General features: G+C 40.6%; 1 protein-coding gene and 1 long non-coding RNA gene across 2 annotated transcripts; one reads left to right on the top strand and one right to left on the bottom strand.

Moving 5' to 3' along the window:
- The first annotated feature begins 16,238 nt into the window (after positions 1–16,238).
- LOC106605288 (uncharacterized) lies at positions 16,239–21,727 on the top strand. The gene is made up of 5 exons (XR_001328820.2): positions 16,239–16,420; positions 16,535–16,604; positions 18,573–18,624; positions 19,538–19,670; positions 19,763–21,727. It is a non-coding gene; the product is annotated as an uncharacterized lncRNA (long non-coding RNA).
- On the bottom strand, positions 21,638–23,365 carry LOC106605287 (type-4 ice-structuring protein LS-12). Its single transcript, XM_014200761.1, has 4 exons — positions 23,277–23,365; positions 22,831–22,899; positions 22,419–22,536; positions 21,638–22,085 (listed from the first exon to the last, which is right to left on the bottom strand). Exons 2-4 carry the CDS (start codon positions 22,874–22,876, stop codon positions 21,812–21,814), a joined length of 438 nt encoding a protein of 145 aa, XP_014056236.1. The 5' UTR covers positions 22,877–22,899; positions 23,277–23,365; the 3' UTR covers positions 21,638–21,811.
- Positions 23,366–23,918: the final 553 nt, after the last annotated feature.

Raw genomic sequence — 23,918 nt, forward strand, 5'->3', positions numbered from 1 at the left:
CACTAGCTTTAAGCACCAGCTGTCAGAGCAGCTCACAGATCACTGCACCTGTACATAGCCCATCTATAATTTAGCCCAAACTACTACCTCTTCCCCTACTGTATTTATTTATTTTATTTATTTTGCTCCTTTGCACCATATTATTTATATTTTATCTCTGAACTTTCTTCAAACTACAAATCTACCATTCCAGTGTTTTTCTTGCTATACTTTATTTACTTTTCCACCATGGCATTTTTTTTGCCTTTACCTCCCTTATCTCACATCATTTGCTCACATTGTATATAGTCTTATTTTTTTATTTTTCTACTGCATCATTGATTGTATGTTGTTTTACTCCATGTGTAACTCTGTGTTTTTGTATGTTGTCGAACTGCTTTGCTTTATCTTGGCCAGGTCGCAATTGTAAATGAGAACTTGTTCTCAACTTGCCTACCTGGTTAAATAAAGGTGAAATAAAAAAAATAAAAAATAAAAAAAGATGAGAAAAGGGTGTTTAGCCCCCTCAAGCCAATGTCTCCACTCCTTCAAAGCCTTGACGACAGCCAACAGCTCCCGGTCTCCCACGTCCTAGTTACGCTCCGCCGGGCTGAGCTTCCTCGAGAAGAAGGCACAGGGGCAGAGCTTCGGTGGCGTACCCGAGCGCTGAGAGAGCACGGCTCCTATCACAGCCTCGGACGCGTCCACCTCCGCTGTGAACGCCAAAGAGGGATCCAGATGGGCCAGCACGGGAGCCGAGGTAAACATAGACCTCAGGTGACCAAAAGCCCTGTCTGCCTAAGCCGACCACTGCAAACATACGGCCCCTTTCAGCAACCCTAGAAACCGCTGCACCTCCTTGACCGTGGTGGGAGTCGGCCAATTACGCACGGCTGAAATGCGGTCACTCTCCATCTCCACCCCTGAGGTGGAAATGCGGTACCCTAGGAAGGAGACGGACTGCTGGAAGAACAGGCATTTCTCAGCCTTGACGTACAGGTTATGCTCCAACAGTCGACCAAGCACCCACATAAGGTCTCTGATTGCGCTGTTGAACGGTAGCTGACAGTGTCGGCTAGAGATGACGTGCAGGAGCTTCCTGCAGGGATTTGTAGTCTTGCTGAGGTCTTCTCTGTTTCTAATTAGCATTTAGAATTTTTGTTGAGTAAATATATTGGGAAAACTCACCTTGTCCCAGAGAGAATTACATGGCATTCAAAATGTCACACTGGGGTAAGCCGACACGATACACAGACCTTATGTGAAGTGGTTCTATAATTCCAGATGCAAAAATTAATGGGGAAAAAATGATTGGAACCATTACCGGGTTTTACCGTTAGGTTTTGTGGGTGTTATGATGAGTCCACTGTGCCGGACTATAGCCCATCATTGACAAGGACAGACGAGTTGTGTGTTCCGAGATGCCGTTCTGCACACCACTGTTGTAGTACGCAGTTATTTGCATGTTTGTGACCCGCCTTTTAGCTTGCAAGGTTCTTGCCATTCTCCTTCGATCTCTCATTAACTAGCTGTTTTCGCCCACAGAACTGCCGCTAACTGGATGTGTTTTGTTTTGTCGAGCTTGAAAAGCCCAGGGGCCCGGCCGTTTCTGAAATACTAGAACTGGCACGCCTGGCACCGACAATCATACCACACTCAAAGTCGCTTAGGTCACTCATTTTACCCATTCTAACGTTCAATCGAACAGTAACTGAATGCCTCGATGCCTGTTTGCCTGCTTTATATAGCAAGCCACAAACAAACGGGTAGGTGTACCTAATAAACTGGCAACTGAGTGTATATAAAACAACATGTTTTAAAGGCCAGTGTGCTGGGCCTTGATCGCAACAGAAGGTTGACATTGTCCCCATTTGGTCACTTCATAATGACATCGTCCTAACCATGCTCTCTGATTGGTCCCTTCATACCGTAGAAAATGAAACACCCCGGGGATGTCCCAAGACACACCGGGAACGAGGGAAATAAGGTGGACCGTGACATAACATCCTGACGACTTTTGGCGACTATTTCAGGACGTTCTGGGGACATCCTAACAACACATTTTTGTTTCTGTGTCTGTCATTGAATGACCTGTTTGGTTGAACTCTTTTTATTAATCTCAGTAGTGTATATTCATTTCCATTTATAAAAAGTGGAAGAGGTTCCTTCCCCATTTTCTTATCATTTAGAAATATGTGGTCAATTTTAGGTAAGAAAAGGTTATTAATAACCTGCATATATTTTTCATAATAATCTACATATTTTTTTATAATGTACAATTAGATTAAATTACTATGTTCAGGCATCATGAAGATCGATGGTCAAAGATGAATTAATGGCTGCCTTCACTCCCATGAATCCATCTTCCTCCTGTCATGTCAAACATAACCACAGTGGTTTGGACATCACTCATTCAAAATGGACTTGGTCACTGTGGTGCATATTGTAGGTTTGGCCCCAGGTCTAGACCAACCATCACCTTGTCCACAAAACCATGTGTACAGTAGTTAGACCATCCCTGAACAGCCCCACTCTGTCTCTCTCTCACACACTCTTTCTCCCTGTAGCTTTTTGCCATTATTCCACAAATTACTGTTCCATTAGATTAAATTACTTTATGAAATGCTTGCTTCTTGAAAGCCTCAAAGGCTCACACCTGCTAATTAAGTGCTCTCTTGTAAATGAGAGTTTTACAAGCGCTTTTGCATATTCTTCGGGAAGCATTAGCTAATTGAGTGGAAAGACATGTTCATTGTCTTTGTTCATTGTCTTGAAACTCAAATGAATAGCCAAGATCCAAGACATAACCATAAGCAACAATAATTAAAATCAATGAAAGGTATGGCAATATACAGTATATTAATTATTCATGTGCAGATGTAATCCATTATTATATCTTGATCTCTCCTGGGTTATCAAAGTAATCCCATACATTCTCTGAAACTTTACCGAAGCACAGATTATTTAACGGCTGTGGAAATGGAGGGCAGGGAGATAGAGGGAGGGAGAGTAAGGGAGAGAGAGAGAGATAGGAAGAGAGAAACAGAAAGAAACAGAGAAAGAGAGAGAAAGAAAGAGAGAAAGAAAGAGAGAAAGAGAGGGAGAGAGATAGAGAGGGGAGAGAGTAGAGGAGGCTAAGAGAGGCTAAACCTGTCAAACATTAAAAACAATACCCAATCCACTTCATATTAATGTCCTAAAGCCAGAGTGAGGGAGCTAGAGTGTGAGCACAGAGTAAAGAGAGAGTGAGTAAAAGCTATTTTGGACCAGGTACAAGGAAAGGCTTTTACACGGAGAGTGGTTAATGCACACAGTGCCCATGTCCAGCCTGCGTTGCTACACTACGGTTGCTGTACATTGACCCACTCACATACAGTCCACCAACAAAATTGCCAATAAGAGTGTGACATCGCACACATGTCAGTCAAAGAAACCTGAGAGGCGTAGCTTAGGAAAAAGGCTTCCAGCCAAGACATTGACAGTAAATTGTCCACACATTCCTTTTTTTCCTCCTCGATTAGGGTTGCAAAGGGAGGGAATGTTACTGGTAACTTTAGAAATATACCAGTTAACTAACGACATTTGAGGTAATTACATGTAAACAACATGTAAAATATATAAAATAATAAAATAAGATATTTTAAATATGAAAAATTGAATGGCAATGCTGTAAAATAGTATCCTAAAATCCAACCCATCAACTTAGTGAATACCGTTTGTGTTCAATATGAGGGTTTCAGCGTGGGATATCCTTTATATTTTAACACACTTTGATTTATTTATGTCTACATGTCTTTGTTGTAAATGTTTTGATTAGATGCTGTTTTAAATTAATTACAGTATTTTCTCTAGAACCATGTGGTCTTTCCACTAGAAACTCGTGGACAGTATGGATACATAAAGATGAAGAAAAAATTTTTTTTTACATGATCTTTTAAAAGTTATTAAAGTTTAAATTACCAACACTCCTATAGATTGCCAAAAAGTATGTCCATTACTAAAATTACTGACAATTCTGGTAACTTTGGTAAATTACTGGTAGTTTTACAACCCTATCCTTGATACGAGGAGCTTGAAATGCAGGATTCTGAAAAGGAAAATGGAGCATATGGATTTTTGATTGGCACTAATGAGTAATTACACTGAAGCAGCATATAGAGTAGGATTTGAAATTGCTTAATGCTACTGATTGAGTGGAACAGAGAAAACTCAGAGAAAGGCTCAGGTGGTCGTGAAAGTGCCCAAGACAGTACTTCATTACCTTCAGTACTAGACCACCCACTCTCAATTCCCCTTGTATTCTCCTCTCTCCTCCTCTGACTAGGTTTTATAGAATGCCCACAATCTGTCTCCCCTGTGAAGCTTGAGAAATGCGTCCTTGGTTTGATCAACAGGGGGAGGGATTGTTCTATTCTAGACTTCCTTCAGGGACATCCTACCCAGATACTGTATGTCCTGTCCTTGATACTCTAAGAATCCAATTTCAAATTTCATTTCATTCCTCTTGCTAAATCTTAAGAAATTATTGTTATTGATTGTTTTTCCCCAGCTCAACCGGTTGTTATGTGAAGCCTCATTGCCAGTATCTTACTGTTAGATCAGAATACACGGCCTGCGACATGGACTCGGAAAACATGGTTTTATCTCCAGATCTGAGGGTAGCGGGAACAACACCATCGACATCACTGCTCTGGTCGTACAAAGTCTCTCCTCCGATCGATGGGTGTAGCCGTCTCAAATTCATCACTCTTCTCCTCTTTTTTCCCCCTCTCTCTATTCTAGCCGTATTATCTTATTTTCCATTTGTATCTCTCCGTGGTAGTGGCCCAGCATCAACACCCACCCAGTCAGACAGTAGTGCCCTGCCCTCGCCAGTGTGTGTATGAGTGAAACTCACATGGGTAAACCCAGGATCGATACCCAGGCTGGAGCACGGCAGGGTAAGGGTGAGTGTAACCCAAATCCCCCACTCCTCTCTCATTAGGACCAGGGACACCAGAGGCCCTGGCTGCCTCATGCAGATGAGCTGAAACTCAAGGAGCTATATGAGAGAGGAGCAGTTAGCTCCAGGACTAATGAACACACGTCTCGCTATTCTCTCTTTCTTCCCTCTATTTGTCGCTCCCTCCTCTCTTTCCCATTCTCTTTCTCTCTCTATCTCCCTCTCTCACTCTTAATCTCTCTCTCCTGTTCCAGTTTTCTCTCTCATTCTCTCTTTCTTCCCTCTATTTGTCACTCCCCCCTCTCTTTCCCTTTCTCTTTATCTCTCTCTCTCTCCCTTCTCTCATTTCTCTCCCTGCTTCACACATGTGTTCCTCTGCATCACTCATTCTTTGTCTCTGGCACCTCTTGGACATATACCACAGGCCCAGGTTTAATGTTGGGACTAAGGTACAATAGATGTAATATACAATTTATCAAAACTTTGAAAAAAAATCCCTTTCTGTTTTCTTTCTCACTTTCACTCTCTCCAGTCCTCCTCCACCTCCTCTTTCTCTCTCTCTTCCCTATGATGTTATTCACAGCTAATATTCAAATGTTTACAGGGATAGAAAAAAGGTTGTAACTCCATTAGCAGATTGAAAAATTAGAATAAATGGCCATTGTCCGTACAAGTTGTTGCTTTGACCCCTCTTATTCATTTCATATACATCAGTGCAAGGACCAAGCGAAATAAGGGATCGTACAAGGAAATGCTATTCAGTTATATTTGAATAGGCAATAGCAACCAATAAGCCAATGTGAATAGAAAATAACCTCTACCAATAGGAAAGTGAATTTGCGGTGAAGAAATTGATTGTGTATTGACACAAAGTTTGTACTGTAGCTGACATCAAATTAAATAAATGGAAGATAACAGATTTGGATGGGCTTTGAGTGTAAGTAGATGATTAGGTAATAATCCTAGATATAACTAGGATTATTACCTAATCATCTACTTACATACTACTTACATCATCTACTTACATATAAGTACATCGACTCGGTACTGGTACCCCGTGTATATAGCCAAGTTATCGTACTCATTGTGTATTTACTATTACTTTCATTATTACGGTGTTTTACTTTTCTATTATTTCTCTGTTTTTTTCTCTCTGCATTGTTGGTGAAGGACCCGTAAGCATTTCACTGTTAGTCTACACCTGTTGTTTACGAAGCATGTGACAAGTACAATTGTATTTTATTTAAACTCCCATTTTGAGGTCCAAGGCCAATTGCCTCCCATCGACAGACAATATGTTCTCTCACCGATGAACCTCAGTGCTGATTTCAAATCAACAGAGATTTTTTTTCAACCCATCCTAATCTATTCTGAAAATACATTTAGCTAAAAACCAAATCATTTATTCATACAGATGATCCGTTTCACATTGAAAATCTATTTTACAAGAGCGACCTGTTATGTCCCAAGAAAGAAATAATCAAACACTTCTAATCTTACCATCTAAAGCATTTGCATCTCAATCCGATATTTTGTTTTTGTCCTGCTATATACACGTTTAACCTATTCCCTAATATTTTTGGACCTATCAAAATCCCAAACCACCAGACCCCTCTGATAGTTACTGTATATATTCAATAAGACATAAGTGCTCTCCTTACAGTTTGTTATACATTTTCCCCTAATTCTATTGATTCCTCGGCCCAGATCTCCAGCTCTATCTTTGGGAGCATCATTACTAATGTTTTTTAGCTGGAGAGTCGTGCCCTGGGGTACACACTCTATAACTGAATTAGACACAAGGAGAGACCTACAGTACTCATGAATGCGCATGAACACACACACACACACACACACACACACACACACACACACACACACACACACACACACACACACACACACACACACACACACACACACACACACACACACACACACACACACAAACATAGTGCAAGTGTTTTAAGCAGGGCGGTACAGCGAAGCACACAACACTCATAAATAGTTCTAGGAAAGGTCCATATTTCAGAGAAACATATTGAGGGAAAATTACAAGCATGTACCATACTGATTATTCAGTGTCAGAGTAGTTTAATTTATCAATGGGATAAGTAATTACTAACCTGCGGATAACATTGATTAAATCATATATTGATTAATTTCATGATTTATTTTTGAGGTAAGAATTTCATAGCCTGGATATGAACCATGTAACTGGAACAACAGATTTCGTACTGTAATCGGTCTTTCACTGCAAGTTTTTGATATTCTGTATGTTGGATACTCTGTAAGTTTTCAACAATGTCTTTTGCAAGACGTTTGTCAAGACCAGGAGAAAGCAATGTGAAGCCTCAGTGGGCGTCCATCCCAGGTGACTTAAGTCTGTTCCTGCCAGTTCCACAAGTATGCTTGGTGGGTGACTTGGAATGAGCTGCGTCACTGATCTGACATGTCTGGATTGGATGAAAGCAATGCAATGGGAGCCTTGCTCTCACCTATCCAATCGTGTTAGATCAATCATTGCGTCAGAGAACATCAAGAGGAAGTCTTGCTAACACATCCCATGCACTCGTGTAGTTCCATTAACCCTATCACGATACAATGAGACCTCTGATCAACATAAGAATGGAGAATGTTGATGAATCATTTCAGCATGATGTATATTGTAAAGCATCCAAACTCGCATCTGTTCAAACTCGCTTTTGCATTATCATTGATTCATTATGAATGGTTCTATCTATGGGATCACACTCCAATAGAAAAAGAAGCAGGCACTAGATAACCCACAGTAGAGTGAGTGGCAGGCTGTGAATACTGTAAATTGGCTCTGGCAGTGAGGCGTTGAATAGAGTGCCAAACCCTGGGGCTCAATGCCTCAATCACATGTCAAATGCGTTTCATTGTTAGAGTCCTACTTCCACACAGGCCCCAGCCCAGCCCACCGGCTGAAATAGAGCGTCCGATATGGGGCTATAAAGCTGCCAATTGGCCAGGATGGATGAGCCAGGTCCATATGGGTGTGAGGGTTGGCCCACCAAAAGCCTGACAGTAATTACCGTTGATTGATGCTTTGATTCAGGAGCTAAGTCAACTCCAAACATCAGATGGAGATCTGCCACAGTGAAAAATAAAGCCAATCATAGAAGAAAAAAACCATACAGAAAAATGGCACTTGGACTCGGTAATGGGAACAGCGAGTGTATGACTGTTGAGTGTGCTACCAACTGATCCTGAGACAGGAGATGTCAGAGATAAAGGCCCAATACCAAAGCAATCTCCAGCTCCATACCCTTAGGGCCCCATGTTGATTCCCTGTCATGGATCTGACAGGAGGGAATTACCAAGGGTCTGGGATAGGGGCTAGGGGCTAGGGTGTGGTTTGGAACTGGGCCAAAAAAGGGAAGCGCTACCCCTCATCTATGAGTACTTAGAACACTGCTACTGTCTGAAGCTGAGGACTGACTGCTCCACATAAATGAAATCAAATAAACTCATATTTTGCCCAATTTCTTATAAAATGTGAAGTATAATCACACAGTCTTGATGTTTTCTCAAAACTCTTCAGTTTGTATGTCAATGTAAAAGAAAATTATATTTCACCATCCACTGAAGAAATAATGAAGAAACATATCGAATGAACATTGACATAACCCTTCTCTATTGTGTGTTTGTTGTTCTGCCGTGGTTATTAACCTCTCCTTGGATCTGTCCAAACAGTGGTCGCGACCCAAGTGACCCACTTGGCCTGTGTGGGTCAGAACTAGAAAAGCTGTATCCCGCCTTGCAGACAGATCGATAGAGGCTGAGCCCAGCATTGATCAGGGACAGAGATAGTATCATCGCTCATCAATGATCAGCTTCAACCTGTTTGTCTAACTACTGGAGATAAAATAACAAGAGGATAGTGTATGATGAGGGACAGAGCACAACCCCAACCCCTTCTTTCTACATGCACGTGTACTAACACAATACAACATTTCTTACGGATGTCTTTGGTCTAATGTGTTATTCTCAGGCATGTAAGTAACTGTGAAAGAGTGGAGAGTATAAAGAGAGAGTGAAGAGGAGGAGGAGAATAAGATAGTAGAAGGGGCATGGGCAGGGGGTGGGGTGAAGATTAATACAAAAAAGAACTGAATAGAAGAAAAAAAAGAAAAGGGATGAAAGAGTAGAGCGAGAGAAATGTAAAGTGAGAAAGCAAGAGACAGAGGGTAGAGCGAGAGAGCGAGCGAGAGAGCGAGACAACAAGAGAGAGAGAGAGAGAGAGAGAGAGAGAGAGAGAGAGAGAGAGACAGAGAGAGAGAGAGAGAGAGATGATTTGTGGGCCTCTCTAGTGTGCTAGCGTTACAGGAATGGCCCTCCTGGGCAGCATGAAAAGGCTCTTGACTGTTAGTAGTGGTAACACGAGCCTCCAGCTCCTTGCCCTGATAGATTTATTTACATTTCAGCGCCTGGGCCCAACTCTGAAAAAACAAAGAAGAAGCTGGGCGGACATCAATGTTTGTAGTAGTGATTATGAGGATCTTCTTTTAACCCACCCCTACTCTTTGTTTGGAATGCTCCTCTTGGCGTTAGGATACCGTTTTATATCACACTGTGTATTATTGCACTGATCAGTCATTGGCTGTCCTCAGAGGAGTAATGTAGGCCTTCCTCTATTTGTCAATGTCGTCAGATACGATAAAATATCTGGACATCTGAAAATGTGCTTCTGATTATTTCCAGCTGTCTCCTTGTATTTGTCGCCAGCTCCCAAGTGGTGCAGCACTTGGCATCTCAGTGCATCTCAGTGATAGAGGCATCACTACAGACCCTGGTTCGATTCCAGGCTGTATCACAACCGCCCGTGATTGGGAGTACCATAGGGCGGCACAGAATTAGCCCGTAGTAGCCCGTCATTGTAAATAAGAATTTGTTCTTAACTGACTTGCCTAGAGAGATTTTTGTCTGTTTTTCTGTCCACAGACTGTCTGCACACTGAATTATTTGTGTATCGTTTCTATGATGTTATGAGCTACAATTGTCTGAGGATGGTCACATTTATTCAACTGTTCTATCAGTAGTATAGAATCAATCCTACTCATTTGAACTGTTACAATGGTCATTTTTGCCATCATCGCTTCTTAGGCTGATCTGATCTACTCAGATGGTTGTTTTTAACACAACCTAAGTAAGGGATCATGCTACAGAAAAAAAGGTACTATCAAGAACCTAAAAGGGTTCTTCGGCTGTCCCCACAGAAGAATCCTATGAAGAACCCTTTTTGTTTCCAGGTAGAACCATTTTGGTTCCAGGTAGAGCCCTCTTGAGTTCCATGTAGAACCCATACACAGAGGGTTCTACATGGAACCCAAAAGAGTTCTACCTGGAACTGAAAAGGGTTCTACTTGGAACCAAAAAGGGTTCTCCTATGGGGACAGCCGAAGAACCCTTTTGGAATCCTTTTTTCTAAGAGTGTTCTACTCTTTCGACTAGAGAACAAGGATGGAAGAGAGAGCGCCACGAGGAGCATCAGAGCAGACAACTATCTGTCCTAAGTGGAGGGGAGTGGCAGAGCAGCTCCAATTTAGGATAGTGGACCAGCTATTTAGCCTGACAGCCATTAAATATGAATTAAAAACCACACAGGCCTCTTTGCCTCCAAAATGTCATTACATATATTTATGGTTAGCGATTGTTGAATAAGCAGTTTGCAGGGCTTCCCAGGGGTGGGATGGAGGGATGGGGGGGGGGGCAGTAGAATGTATATCCAATAGACAGGTCTGGTAGATAGGGAGGATGCCTAATAGCTACTGAAATGGAATCTGCATTAGGAGCTCTAACTGAGTAGAACACTTCAGTGGTCGGCCCCAGGAGGAGCAAATAACAGTGTTGTTTTGGAGTGGGTGCTTCAGTTTTTCCACAACAGACTGCACAGAGACGGGAGAGAAATGAAATTTAATTTGAGAGGAGGTGCATTTTCAGAGAAATACGACATTATGGTTCTTTGAATCTTTGAGTTGAGTTTATGGTTTGGTCTTTGAAGGTCAGTGTGTTCCTTCATTTCAGTGTGTTTACCTTGTTAATGCCTACAGACGTCTACAATTGATCATGTTAGGTGTCGAACGTGCAGTGCATTTAATGTAGTCTGGTTGTGGATTGAAAAACAATTTAGCCTTTGAAACTTGAAATCTAATTTTAATTGTTTTACTTTTTTCACCCCGAACAGGGATTTTTCTGCCTAGAAAATGCTTGGGCGGGCCGCCTGAGTGATTTTTCGGGCCGTCCAAGTCCAAACACTGCTTTCAGAAGAAAAACATCTGGATGAAAAAACGCTTTCAGTGTAAACTTGAGCGACTAAAACCAGATATAAAGTATGTAGAAAAGATAATGGACCTACAGTGGCAAGAAAAAGTATGTGAACCCTTTGGAATTACCTGGATTTCTGCATAAATTGGTCATCAAATTTGGTCTGATCTTCATCAAAGTCACAACAATAGACAAGCACAGTGTGCTTAAACTAATTACACACAAATGATTGTATTTGTCTTGTCTATATTGAATACATAATTTAAACATTCGCAGTGTAGGTTGGAAAAAGTAAGTGAACCCCAAGGCTAATGACTTCTCCAAAAGTTAATTGGAGTTAGCAGTCAATTAACCTGGAGTCCAATCAATGAGACGAGAGTAGAGATGTAGGTTAGAGCTGCCTTGCCCTATAAAAAACACTCACAAATTTGAGTTTGCTATTCACAAGAGGCATTGCCTGATGTGAACCGTGCCTCGAACAGAAGAGATCTCAGAAGACCTAATATTAAGAATTTTTGACTTGCATAAAGCTGGAAAGGGTTACAAAAGTATCTCTAAAAGCCTTGATGTTCATCAGTCCACGATAAAGACAAAATGTCTTTAAATGGAGAAAATTACGCACTGTTTCTACTCTCCCTAGGAGTGGGCGTCCTGCAAAGAGGACTGCAAGAGGACAGCGCAAAATGCTCAATGAGGTTAAGAAGAATCCTAGGGCGTCATCTAAAGACTTACATAAATCTCTAAAACATGCTAACATCTCTGTTGATGAGTCTACGATACGTAAAACACTAAACAAGAATGTTGTTCATGGGATGACACCACGGACGAAGCCCCAGCTGTCCAAAAAAACCATTGCTGCACGTCTGAAGTTCGCGAAAGAGCACCTGGATGTTCCACAGCGCTACTGGCAAAATATTCTGTGGAGAGATTAAACTAAAGTTGAGTTGTTTGGAAGGAACACACAACACTATGTGTGGAGGAAAAAAAGGCACAGAACACCAACATCAACCCCATCCCAACTGTAAAGTATGGTGGAGGGAGCATCATGGTTTGGAGCTGCTTTGCTGACTACGGGCCTGGACAGCTTGCATCAATTCCCAAGTGTATCAAGACATTTTGCAGGAGAATGTAAGGCCGTCTGTCCACCAATTCAAGCTCAACAAAAGTTGGGTGATGCAACAGGACAACGACCCAAAACACAGAAGTAAATCAACAACAGAATGGCTTCAACAGAAGAAAATACACCATCTGGAGTGGCCCAGTCAATGTCCTGACCTCAACCCGATTGAGATGCTGTGGCAAGACCTCAAGAGAGCGGTTCACATCAGACATCCCAGGAATATTGCTGAACTGAAACAGTTTTGTATAGAGGAATGGTCCAGAATTCCTCCTGACCGTTGTGCAACTACAGAAAACGTTTGGTTGAAGTTATTGCTGCCAAAAGAGTGTCAATCAGTTATTAAATCCAAGGGTTCCCGTACTTTTTCCACCCTACACTGTGAATGTTTACCGGGTGTGTTCAATAAAGACATGAAAATGTAAAACTGTTTGTGTGTTATTATTATTAGTTTAAGCAAACTGTGTTTGTCTATTGTTGCGACTTAGATGAAGAACAATTTATGCAGATATCCAGGTAATTCCAAAGGGTTCACATACTTTTTCTTGCCACTGTATTTATTTTTGCATACCATAGTCTTTAAGAGCTAACTCATCGAAATGAAAGCTAGACAGTCAGGGAGAATAGAACATTCCCACAACTATGAATTCAGGAGTAGAGATTTTGTTATTATGTTTGAGCATAAAAATGCAGCATTAGCCATGGCAAAATGCATAGAAATGCAGGAAATTTGATGTAAAACAGCTAAATACTTTCAGCTCCAAGGCAGAATATGTTAAATCGCAGGAAATTAGCCTTAAAACTGCGACCACACCTCCTGCCAAGCTCACCACCTAATCTCCTTTTTGATCTAAGAAAAAACCCCGTAGGCTTTGTTGTGTGATAATAATTGATGTTTGATTGCAATTGAGGCAATTCAATATATTCATGACAATGGGCATATAATGTGGTTATTCTGCAGTTGCATACACCTTCCTTAAATGAGAGAACACTACATATTTACATAAGGGGACAACAAACTAGCTCCTAAAAATACATGCTAGGAATACTCTTTTCCCGCTGTCAACCACTTGCAAAGTGCACCTGTTTCATCTAGCCACACAAAAAGAACAATATTGTACAGCAGAAGCACTATTGTCAAGCCCAAGTGGACTGCTGCTGTTTTTAAGACCGCTCTCTAACTGGCTTCCATTTTGTAGCCAAACCAAACATCCATATGTATAAAGCCTGCTGCACTCTAGCCTCAGCCCCTTCGCATGTACACATCGTCAATGCCTGTCTAAAATACACAAGGATCATTAAATGTTTTGTATGTGGGTCAATTGGTTCATCCAGTCCTCATCCTAAACAGAATGTCCTGATCATGTAAAGATCTGATGTGATTTGATAGAGGAAATAACGGGATTACACAACAGTGATAACCAACTCCATGTTTTTATTTTCTTTAAACAACTGACATTTACACTGGTAGCCCCTATTTGTAATGTAATTGGTGTTATTGCAGTAACCACATGTAGACTAAGAAATGTTAGTCAATCAAGAGACATCTAACATGAATCACAGACAGACTGAGAGCCAGCCAGACATGTAATGATTATTAGATTGATTAGTATGTTTGATTGATTGATTTATTGATAAGTCTAGCCAACATAGAACCAAAGCCATAAGGGTTTGTGTGGAGCTAGAATTCAAGTCCAACTTATGTTGCAGGGGTACCTACTCTTTTCTGTCTCCTCCATGTGCTACAGCACAGCAATATGTTGTTCTATGTCTACTCTAAGGTGCACAGCATCACTGTTTTCCTCATCAATACTTTTTTTTGTGTGATTTCATTCCTTTTAGTCCACTTATTAAGGGCCTTTGGTTTCCAAGGAGGCCATTGTATTTCCTCCATTGCCTAGCAACCATCACCAAGGCCAGCACTCCATTGTTGCTGAGGCTATGCACATGCATTGCCAACCGTAGAAATAGAATGAACGGAACGGACGTCCCTATTCAAGTAAGTTATGGCATAACGGGGGGACTGGCATCCATTTTGAGTGTACCCATGCTTAGTTTGAAGATAAAAGGTTAGTGGACAAGTTATGATTTTATTTGACAGTTTTAGCCATAGTAGTATGGCACACTTGGACCAAACTAGGGTTAAATGCCTTGCTCAAGGGCACAATAACAGATTTTTCTCAATGTCGGCTTGGGAAATCCAAACCAGCGACCTTTCGGTTACTGGCCCAACGCTCTAACCGCTAGGCTACCAGAGCTGTTCTTCACTAGCATACAGTAGCTGGCCCCATTGTTGCAAAGGGATATTGTAACCATCTTGTCTTAACCTTTGTCATCTTCAACCTAGACCCATGCCAGGAAGTAAAAGCAGGAAGTGTACCCTTCAATCTGTGCGGTGATTTGTTGAGTCAACTCAACTGACATTACGTACGACACACACACACACACACACACACACACACACACACACACACACACACACACACACACACACACACACACACACACACACACACACACGAGCATGCAAACACACACGGGCACGCAACCATGCAAGCAGACACACGCAAACACACACCACACACACACACACACACACACACACACCAGTGTTGGGGTAGGTACACAGTATTTTTTAAATAGTATATTACCTGGGGAACATGCTGTTCTCATTGGAGACCCAGACCACAGAGGAGCGCACTCAGCAGTACCAGTCTGAGATTGAGTCCATCTACAAAGACCTGACTGCCAAAGGCAAGGCTCTCATGCTGTCCACTGAACTTGGGGTATACTCTCTCTCTTCCCCTCTCTTCTTCTTCCCTATTCCCTCTGTTTTGTTTTCTCTGACTGTCAGTGTTGGCTTCCAGTTGTGCGATTTTTAAATGCCATCTCAACAATCTGATCCATACTGTTGCTTTCCTATCTGATGTAACGCACGTTTTTCTATTTTCGTGTTGATAGATTTATTCTCTACCACTGAAAATGTGGAGCAGTTTGTTTCGTATGAGGCTACCTAACCTGTTAAAGGGAAAATCCCCTCAAAGACGTATGGTGTAGCCTTCCCTGTGGCTCAGTTGGTAGAGCATGGTGTGTGCAACGCCAGGGTTGTGGGTTCGTTTCCCACGGGGGGCCAGTACAAAAAAATATATATATAAAAAAAAAATGCATGAAATGAAAATCAAATGTAAATCGCTCTGGATAAGAGCGTCTGCTAAATGACTAAAATGTAAAAATGGAAATTACAACAAATACGTTCCAATGCACGAACCACATCAGTTAGCATCATTTAAATGAACATTCTAGATTACTATGGCAATCCAGCATCAGATAGAACATTCCAATGAAATTATTGCATCACAATAGCAGGCAGCCATTTCGAGTGTACCCTTGAGTTTACCAGGGTTAGAGCTTCCATGCCCATTCTATCCATTCTATTTCTATATTGCTGACTGCCTGTGTCTACTTATCCAAATTGTACTGTAATTTCACAAAGTGGTATTTCAGCCTTGGAGAGACAGGAACATAAAAACAGGAACATCAGACATTTGGGGAAAATATATTTCATTTGTTTTTGAAGAAATTCACAGAAAATGGCAACTTTTGTGAAAACAAATATTCTGGGTTTTTTTGTACGGTGACTATATACGTGTGAATATATGTTGCTGCTACACGTGTACTGTATAGTACTGCATTACATTATTCTGTAAGGACACAAGAATGAAAGAAAGAAAGTAAGAAAGAAAAAGCAACAAACAAAAGAAAAAAGCATGTACTGTAGAGCAGCTCAAAGTGGAAGGAAGGACTTTTATGTTGAAAGGCTTCCAGATCAGATTTTCAGTGACGTCATTTTTACACAATTCCCTTGAATAGGCTAGCACCTGTGTGCATGGGGGTTGTCTGTCTGTCAGCTTTGAGTAAAAAACATAACCCATGCCAGCAAAGACATATCCATCAGTATTCCCCACTGCCCATTGAGACAGTCTGTGTCCTTACTCCTCAGACACCAAAGCATACAGCACTCTTCTTAAAGACAAGGCATTTGGAACTGTAGATATTGGATTGGCCCCACTTTTTACAGCCCAAAACCATCTGTAAGTGTGGTTTCCATGTAGCGCTTTCTTATTTTCCTCTCTTTTCTCAAATTTTTGTTAAATTCTTAAGTGCTTTCAGGTTCCCATAATAGGCCACCGTTTCTTTTCTGTCAGGGTTCGCCATTTTCCACGCGCAGTTCATGCCCTTCTGGATGACCCTTCTAGGTGCCTAAATTGAAACATGGTGAGTACCTTCCATTTTGCTAATGGGCAGAAAGTAGTCCTGTCATTATGTGGGTGCGTACGGATGTATGTATGATTTTTGATCTTGACATGTCATGATTTTAAATGGTACATTTGATCATGTTAACCTGCTCTTTTTTATCTGCATAATCAAAGTCAATGATGGTTTGTCTCTGAGCCAGTGCCATATGTCTCTATACACTTTATGCTCCTGGGTTATCTAGTATCCTTCAGCTCGTACTCATCTGATTTGTTAGATTAAAAAGAAATCTGCATGTCTAACTAGCTCTCCTTGATTTAAGGAAGAGTGCATGGACAACATGGGCAAACAATATATTTTTTTCCTAAAGATTATAGACACACAGAGCATGTTATCAAAGGCACACACACACACACACACACACACTCACACACACACACACACACACACACACACACACACACACACACACACACACACACACACACACACACACACACACACACAACACTCCTTGTGTAGTGCAATCTATTTATTTTGTTATACAGGCTCAAACTGCAGAACATTGATTGTAAATGTGTTTCCTGTCATATCTGCAACAATTGAGTTACTCAACTAACCATAGAGGACCTGTACATATGATGGAAACCCCTATAAATATAATGCACATGCAGTATATCCTTTAATATGCAGAGGAGAATATGCATTAGATTACAGCCTATGCCAGTATAGAATAGGCAATAACTTTGAAATAGCTGAATTAGTTTTTAGGCATTAACTACATGTGTCTAATGTGTTAATATCAATACATGTGTTATAGGAGTCCAAACAGTAACATAATGGACACATGCCAGCTAGATATGTCACACAATATTTCATACCTCGCAAACATACTTCAGATGTCAAAAATATTTATCTTGGTTAACCCAGAACTAAAATATTGCGTAATTTGGTCAGTTGCGTGATTACAAATAACCTCGACATTCTGGAAATTGATGTGGCACCGCAAGGAGTCTTTTCCCAAATCACTCACCAGCCTACAGTAACAGAGAAAACCCCCTCGGAATAATACAGTATGTACATACTACATACTACCTTGATGTTCCCCATATTCAGTGGGCAACATCAACAGTTAAGGGAAAACATGTTTTGTTGTGATTCTAATGGTTATTAACAATTGATAGAACATAGCTAAATAAATGGATTGATCATCACATCCTGCACAAACATGACAATTTGCTTTTGTTATGCTATTCATGTCTATTTTTCCAGTATAAAAAAAGTTAAATGGAGCTCATAAGTACAAATCAAATCCAACTTTATGCACACGTTATTGAAACAGATAACACACTTTTAAAAAAAGAGTTTATCTTCAGGGGTTCTCTCTATGCCAACTACATGGCAATAACTGCATGTGCCAACCTTTGTGGCACACGGTGTTCCCAGATACCCAGTTATCTCTGGGGCTTATTACTGGCTCTCCATCCAGCTGGTGTGCCCATCTACATCACCCTGGCCTTGTCCTTCCACTACCACCCCAGGGTGTGAGAGGCTGTCGAACAAGGCACCCCCACCAATGGTCTCTTTAACACTATGAAAATAGCATCTGTTAAGCCTCATGTCCCTCATATGCCTTCATAACCCTCTGATATGAAGCCTGTGTTACCAAATGTATTGAGCAGTTATAAAATGTTGTGTGAGTTTATGAAAAGACATGCGATGAGACATGCAGTCATTAGTTAATGGTCTGATAAGCATCTGTACTGCTGCTGCTGCTTCGTAACAGTGGTCGCTAGATTATTTGTCATACACTGACATCTGATGTTGACTGATACGTTTGTTATGAGTACAGAAGTCTGACAGACATATGGTGGAAATATGTTATAAAAACAGCTTAGAGGCAATCCCTGGTTACCCCATAGTCGAGATTGGAATCAGGTTTAAATGGTTCATATATATTTTTTTGTTTTATTTTATGCTTACTTCAAGGAGGCAACGTTGCAGAACTGAGAAGACATCCGGCCTATCAAAATGAGCAGAGGTATAAAACTTAAATGTGTTTTTTTTTTACTTTCTGTCATGTGTTTCTTTGATTGCAAGTAAGGGCACTTAATAAGTTGTCTTCATTAAATATTCTATTACAAGGAGAAGGTCACCTAGAACTGGTATTACCTCTTTCAAATGCCTTTAGCCTTCAGCCTGAAGGTCTGAAGGCTGTTGTGATGTATAGAGATTAGTTCAGCTGGAAGGAGACTGAGGTTCCCTGAAAATATCCTTCAGTCCTTTAAACATTAGCTAAAGGAGGCCACCTTGAGTACATCTTGTAGCTTGGCAACTGAATAGGCAAGGGTAAAGTAAAGTGAAGCTGGATGAGATGGTGCTATCAAATCAATGAGCATAGTGTATTCAAGAGGGCTATACGCCTGCTTATTGTTTACACTTAGATGCCCTGCCATCGTGCTAATAATGAGAGTAGAGGAAGTACACACATTATTTTTTTCCCAAATCAGACTCAACATTGACTTGATGAATGATTATTTGATTCTTTGGGTTGCTACAGCACACACAATGTGCCTCTATGTGAGTTTCATTTTCTAAAACCAATAAAGCATGCAGCCTTTCATCTTAAGGGTCCATAGCTGTGTGGAAGACTAGTGATTTTGTTGTTATGTGTCAAAATTGACAACAAGTCATGGTCTACCTCATTGCTTTGAGACAAAACGCCGTAATATGCAGGTTCTATATAAACATGCGTATACTTCTTTTTAAAGGATGTAAAACATTCTCCAGATTGCAACCATCTCTCCATTATGATGTAGAGTAGTTTTTTTGCTATTTAAAATGGAGATATCTGTAGGTAGGCAGGCCTATATTCAAATTACAATATCTGGGAAGCTGTAGCCTAGGCTGAGCAAACACCACTGCCTCATTCCTTAACTCTTTGTCTCATTCAGTTTCAGACCTGTTCACCCTTTTCCATTGACTTTCCAAAGCAATGAGAGTATGGAAGGGACTGCAGAGATTTTTGAGAGGGATGTTTTCCATCTTCCCTTGTTGCCAATTGAGAGGACAAAATTCGAAAGACAGGTAGGCCTACACCAAATTTAAATTAGGTAAATTTAGGTCTGTCAAAACATCAATAAACTTTCCATCTAAAACTGCAATTCATTTTTATTTAGGTTATTATATCAATGATGATGAAGTTGAAGCCAACAGTCTAGTCTAGTGTCTAGTCTACCTGAAGTGGGAAGAGTCAGCGTCCCAAATGTCCATTCGGGCACACTGATTGGTTGAAAGGAACAGCCTTTTTTTTGATGATGAAGATGATGAAGAAGAAGAAGAAGATGGTGGTGGTGGTGATATAGAGAGCAATAGTGATGACGTTTTTTTGTAGGCACTAACTCTGCCATGGTTCATTGAACAAAGCCTATGTGAAAATGAATGGTTTTTGTAGGGTTTTTGGATAAACACGAAAATAAAGTCTGTGGTAAACACAGGCTTAGGAGATCTTATACATTTTTGTTGTATGAGATAATCTTCATCAGCTAACATCACTTTTTGTTCATTTTTAAGCATTTATGTAACTTAAAAAACATAACGCACTTAAAGACTTTGTAATTCATTAAGTTCATGTTAACTGACTGACACCTCATAGAACAAAACGTATAAGATCTCATAAAACTGTTTTAACCTCAGACCTTATTTTCGCCGTTTATTCCAAAACTCTATTCTTTCCCCATAAATGTTGTGATGATGATAAAGCCTATGAATTGCACTATCAAAATATACTGTATATATTATTATTTTGACCCCCTTCGGTTACGTGGTGGGCTAAGTCACTCATGTCATGTCAGATGCACAACCGTGCTGCGCGACTGTCAGCGTTGCGGTCTCATACGACACTGGAGACTTTGGCGCCATCCCTGCGGTCACCACTTCTGCCGTGAGTGCATGGATCAGATCACAGATGATGGTTTCCGCGACATCGAGGTGCTTAGCTCAAATCCCTGTCCACAGTGTAAATCAGTTATAGCCTACTAAATCTGTAACCGTGACTGTATATTAGTGCCTTTTTCTGAGTTTTTGTAACCTTTTCTTTTTCTATGCACTTTGTATTCCCTGCATGTCCCTATTGCCCAGGCAATTCAACAGAACTACGGTATCATCAAGACAAAGAACAAGCAACACTATCTCGCCATTTAACTCGTCAATCAGATCAGATTTTCATTGTCATCTTTTGGACATTCTACGCATTAATGAATGTGTGTAGTAGGCCTAGGTCACAGTCAATGACATTAATATATCTTAATATAACAATCTTAATGAAGCTGATGCTAAGCTCCATCCAATACAAATGACTATTTAAGAATATTAACAACTCGGGCTCATAGACAGGGTTGGGGAGAAACTGATTGCATGTAATCATGTACATGTTATCTGATTACAAAAAAAGTAGTTCCAGCTAAAGTTGTATAATCAGATTACAGATACATTTGAAAAACTAGATGATTACTCCTTGGAATACTTGCTTGCGAAAAAAAAAATACATTGACCCTTTTACTGTTCTCAATGACATTCAATTCAGCCTTGAAAAAAGGCTAATTTAGCTTGTTCCACCTGAGCGAGTCTGACCATGAATCAGAGACCACAATGACGACACATCAAATGCGTTTGATGGATAGTTTTGGTCTTCTAATGCCTCTTAAGGGAAAAGTAATACGATTACATTACTGATTATGGGTAATCCAAAATTACTGATTACAATTTTGGACAGGTAACTAGTAACTGTAACGGATTATATTTAGTAAGTAACCTACCCAACTCTGCTTATAGGCTATATGATAGAGTGGCCCAAAGGTCAGTATATCAAAAACAAATATTGACTTGCACTTCAATAAGCACTTCCCATCAAATTCCACCCAGAAATGTATCTAATTTCAACCCCATAATTTGACCTTTAACCTTCAATAAATTACACAGCAGTACACAGTGCATTCATTTAATCTGCAATGTACCCATGTGAACCATAGAGAAAACAATCACAGACAAAATGGTCACCTTTCAAGCCCTTTATTGGTGAAATTTCAGCATAATTTCAAGATGATGTCAAGAGAAGGAGTGAGGTAGACTTGACACAGGTGAAACAGACAGAGGGGAGATGGTTTTTCCTTTCTATGGTCTGGGCTGAACCAAAAGAGAGCCCAAGCTATGGGGATGTTACGTTAGCTTTACTGGGGGGGGAGGAGAGCCTTGGTTTGGTCAACCACGGTCTGGAAGAGCTGCTCCATCTGGGCCTGCAAGTCATCAGCCAGAGGCTTGAACTGGGCCTGCATCTTGTCGACCAGAGGCATGAACTGGGCCTGCAGGTTATCAGCCATGGGACGCACTTGCTTCTCGATGTCACTGACAAAGGATTTCATCTGCTCCTGGATCTTCTCAGCATGCTCCTGGATCTTGTCGGTCAGGGGCGTGATTTCAGTCTTACCCTCCTCCAGGTAACCCCTATGGGTAGAGAGACACACTTAGAGAGCCGTTTTCCAACAGCTGTAGGCTCAGGGAGCAAGCTAGCTTTAAAGCCGACTCTATGGTACTGATGTGAAAACAGACATGTTTTAAAGGTAATATCCCTGTCAAGTACAATGTTACGAATAAATAAAATGAATAGTAACAATTTGAATGAGTGATTATTTAGAATGACTTGATATCTTAAACGTGAAGAGATTCAACTCCATACAGAGTTGATGGTACTTATTTTGTTGATCTGCAATAAAATCCCCCCTCAAGAGAAGTATTCTATTATATTATATTGGAAGAGTGTGGTGGTCAGTGACGTACTGAGCCTGGCTGATCAGCTCATGAGACTTCACTTTCTCGATGGCGTCCTGGAAGTACTTGGTGAGAGTCTCGATCTCAGCAGGGATGTCACGCTTCACCAAGGAACTGGACTCACAGCCTGTCATATACACACACAGAAAACACACTTAGTTACACACACACTCACTACACACACAGTATTGTGTTCAGTCAGAAAACAAGGATGGATGTAGTTATGATTAAAGAGGTTATAGATGAGCAGAGGAGTGAAGGGCTTGATTTTCAAATAAATATTTATCCTCTGAATTACCTTGTTTAGCAGTTATGCGTTACTCAATTACTATTCATGAGTCGTATTAGGTATAAATGCAGATACGATAGAAAGTCAAAGATTTTTCTTTGTTGCGGAACAATTTATGTAATGAATTCTTACCAATGGCCAGCACAACAACAAGGGTGGCGACGATAGAGAATTTCATGATTGCTGATGGGCAAGGTGGATCTACAGGAGAGGAGACATGAGGATTAGGATGACAACAGGGAGTTTCAGATGCAACATTGTACACTACATGGCAATTGACACTGAAAGATATTCTATTCACTTTCAGAAGTTGCACTTATCCTAGGTGAAACCAGGTAAATGTGATGAAACTGACCACATTAAGATCTCAGTAGAATTGGTATCAATTGGTATCATATTTAGCCATGTAGTCATAATGAAAACATTACAGTACTTAGATGTATCTCTTGAGGCTACTACTAACAAAAAGACACACTCAACACTCTGTATACACACAATAAATATGAGGCTAAACTTTAAGTGTTAAACCAATATACTGCGACATTGGGATCAGACAGAGAAAACCATGGAAGACTTACCTTTACTTCTGGGGGTTCTTGGACCTAACGGTACCTTGTGTCTGGGGCCAAGGGGTTTTATAGCTCCTGCTGGAAAAAAGAGGCCTGGCCCAAATCTTATTGGCTACTACATGTAAGGGAGGGACCTGAGGTGGAATGTGCAAATGTGTGGTGTTGGCTGATGAACCTTGATGTGTTGCCTGTCACAATAATGACACAAAGTCCAAATGTGTGTATTGATTGGGTTCGAGATAAGGTGCTTGCACCACAGTTAAAACACATAATACTGATTGAATAAAAAATTGGCATTCAATCCAACCTATCCCGTCATCCCTTCATTGTGCAGGCGTATCATTAATAGATTAGTTCTTGTGCAATCATTAATAGATTAGTTCTTTCTTGAATAATTTTAGTAAAAAAATGTAAAGACGCCCATTTTTTTTTTATTATTTGGGTATGCATTTTAGGTTACCCTCCTCTTTTAATTTGGGTTCAACTATATGGCAGTTGGAAGTTGCACCATTTTGTTTTCCCCCCTCATTCATTTGTTTCCAATGTTTTGAGGTTTTATCAACTCGTTTTCTAAATGATTGGCAGAGCTAGCATTTTTATAGAAAAATAACATTGATTTTGGGGCAGTAACTCCCAGCAACACAAATGAGA

The sequence above is a fragment of the Salmo salar genome, chromosome ssa05 (genome assembly GCF_905237065.1).
Source record: "Salmo salar chromosome ssa05, Ssal_v3.1, whole genome shotgun sequence".
NCBI classification, from domain to species: Eukaryota; Metazoa; Chordata; class Actinopteri; order Salmoniformes; family Salmonidae; genus Salmo; species Salmo salar.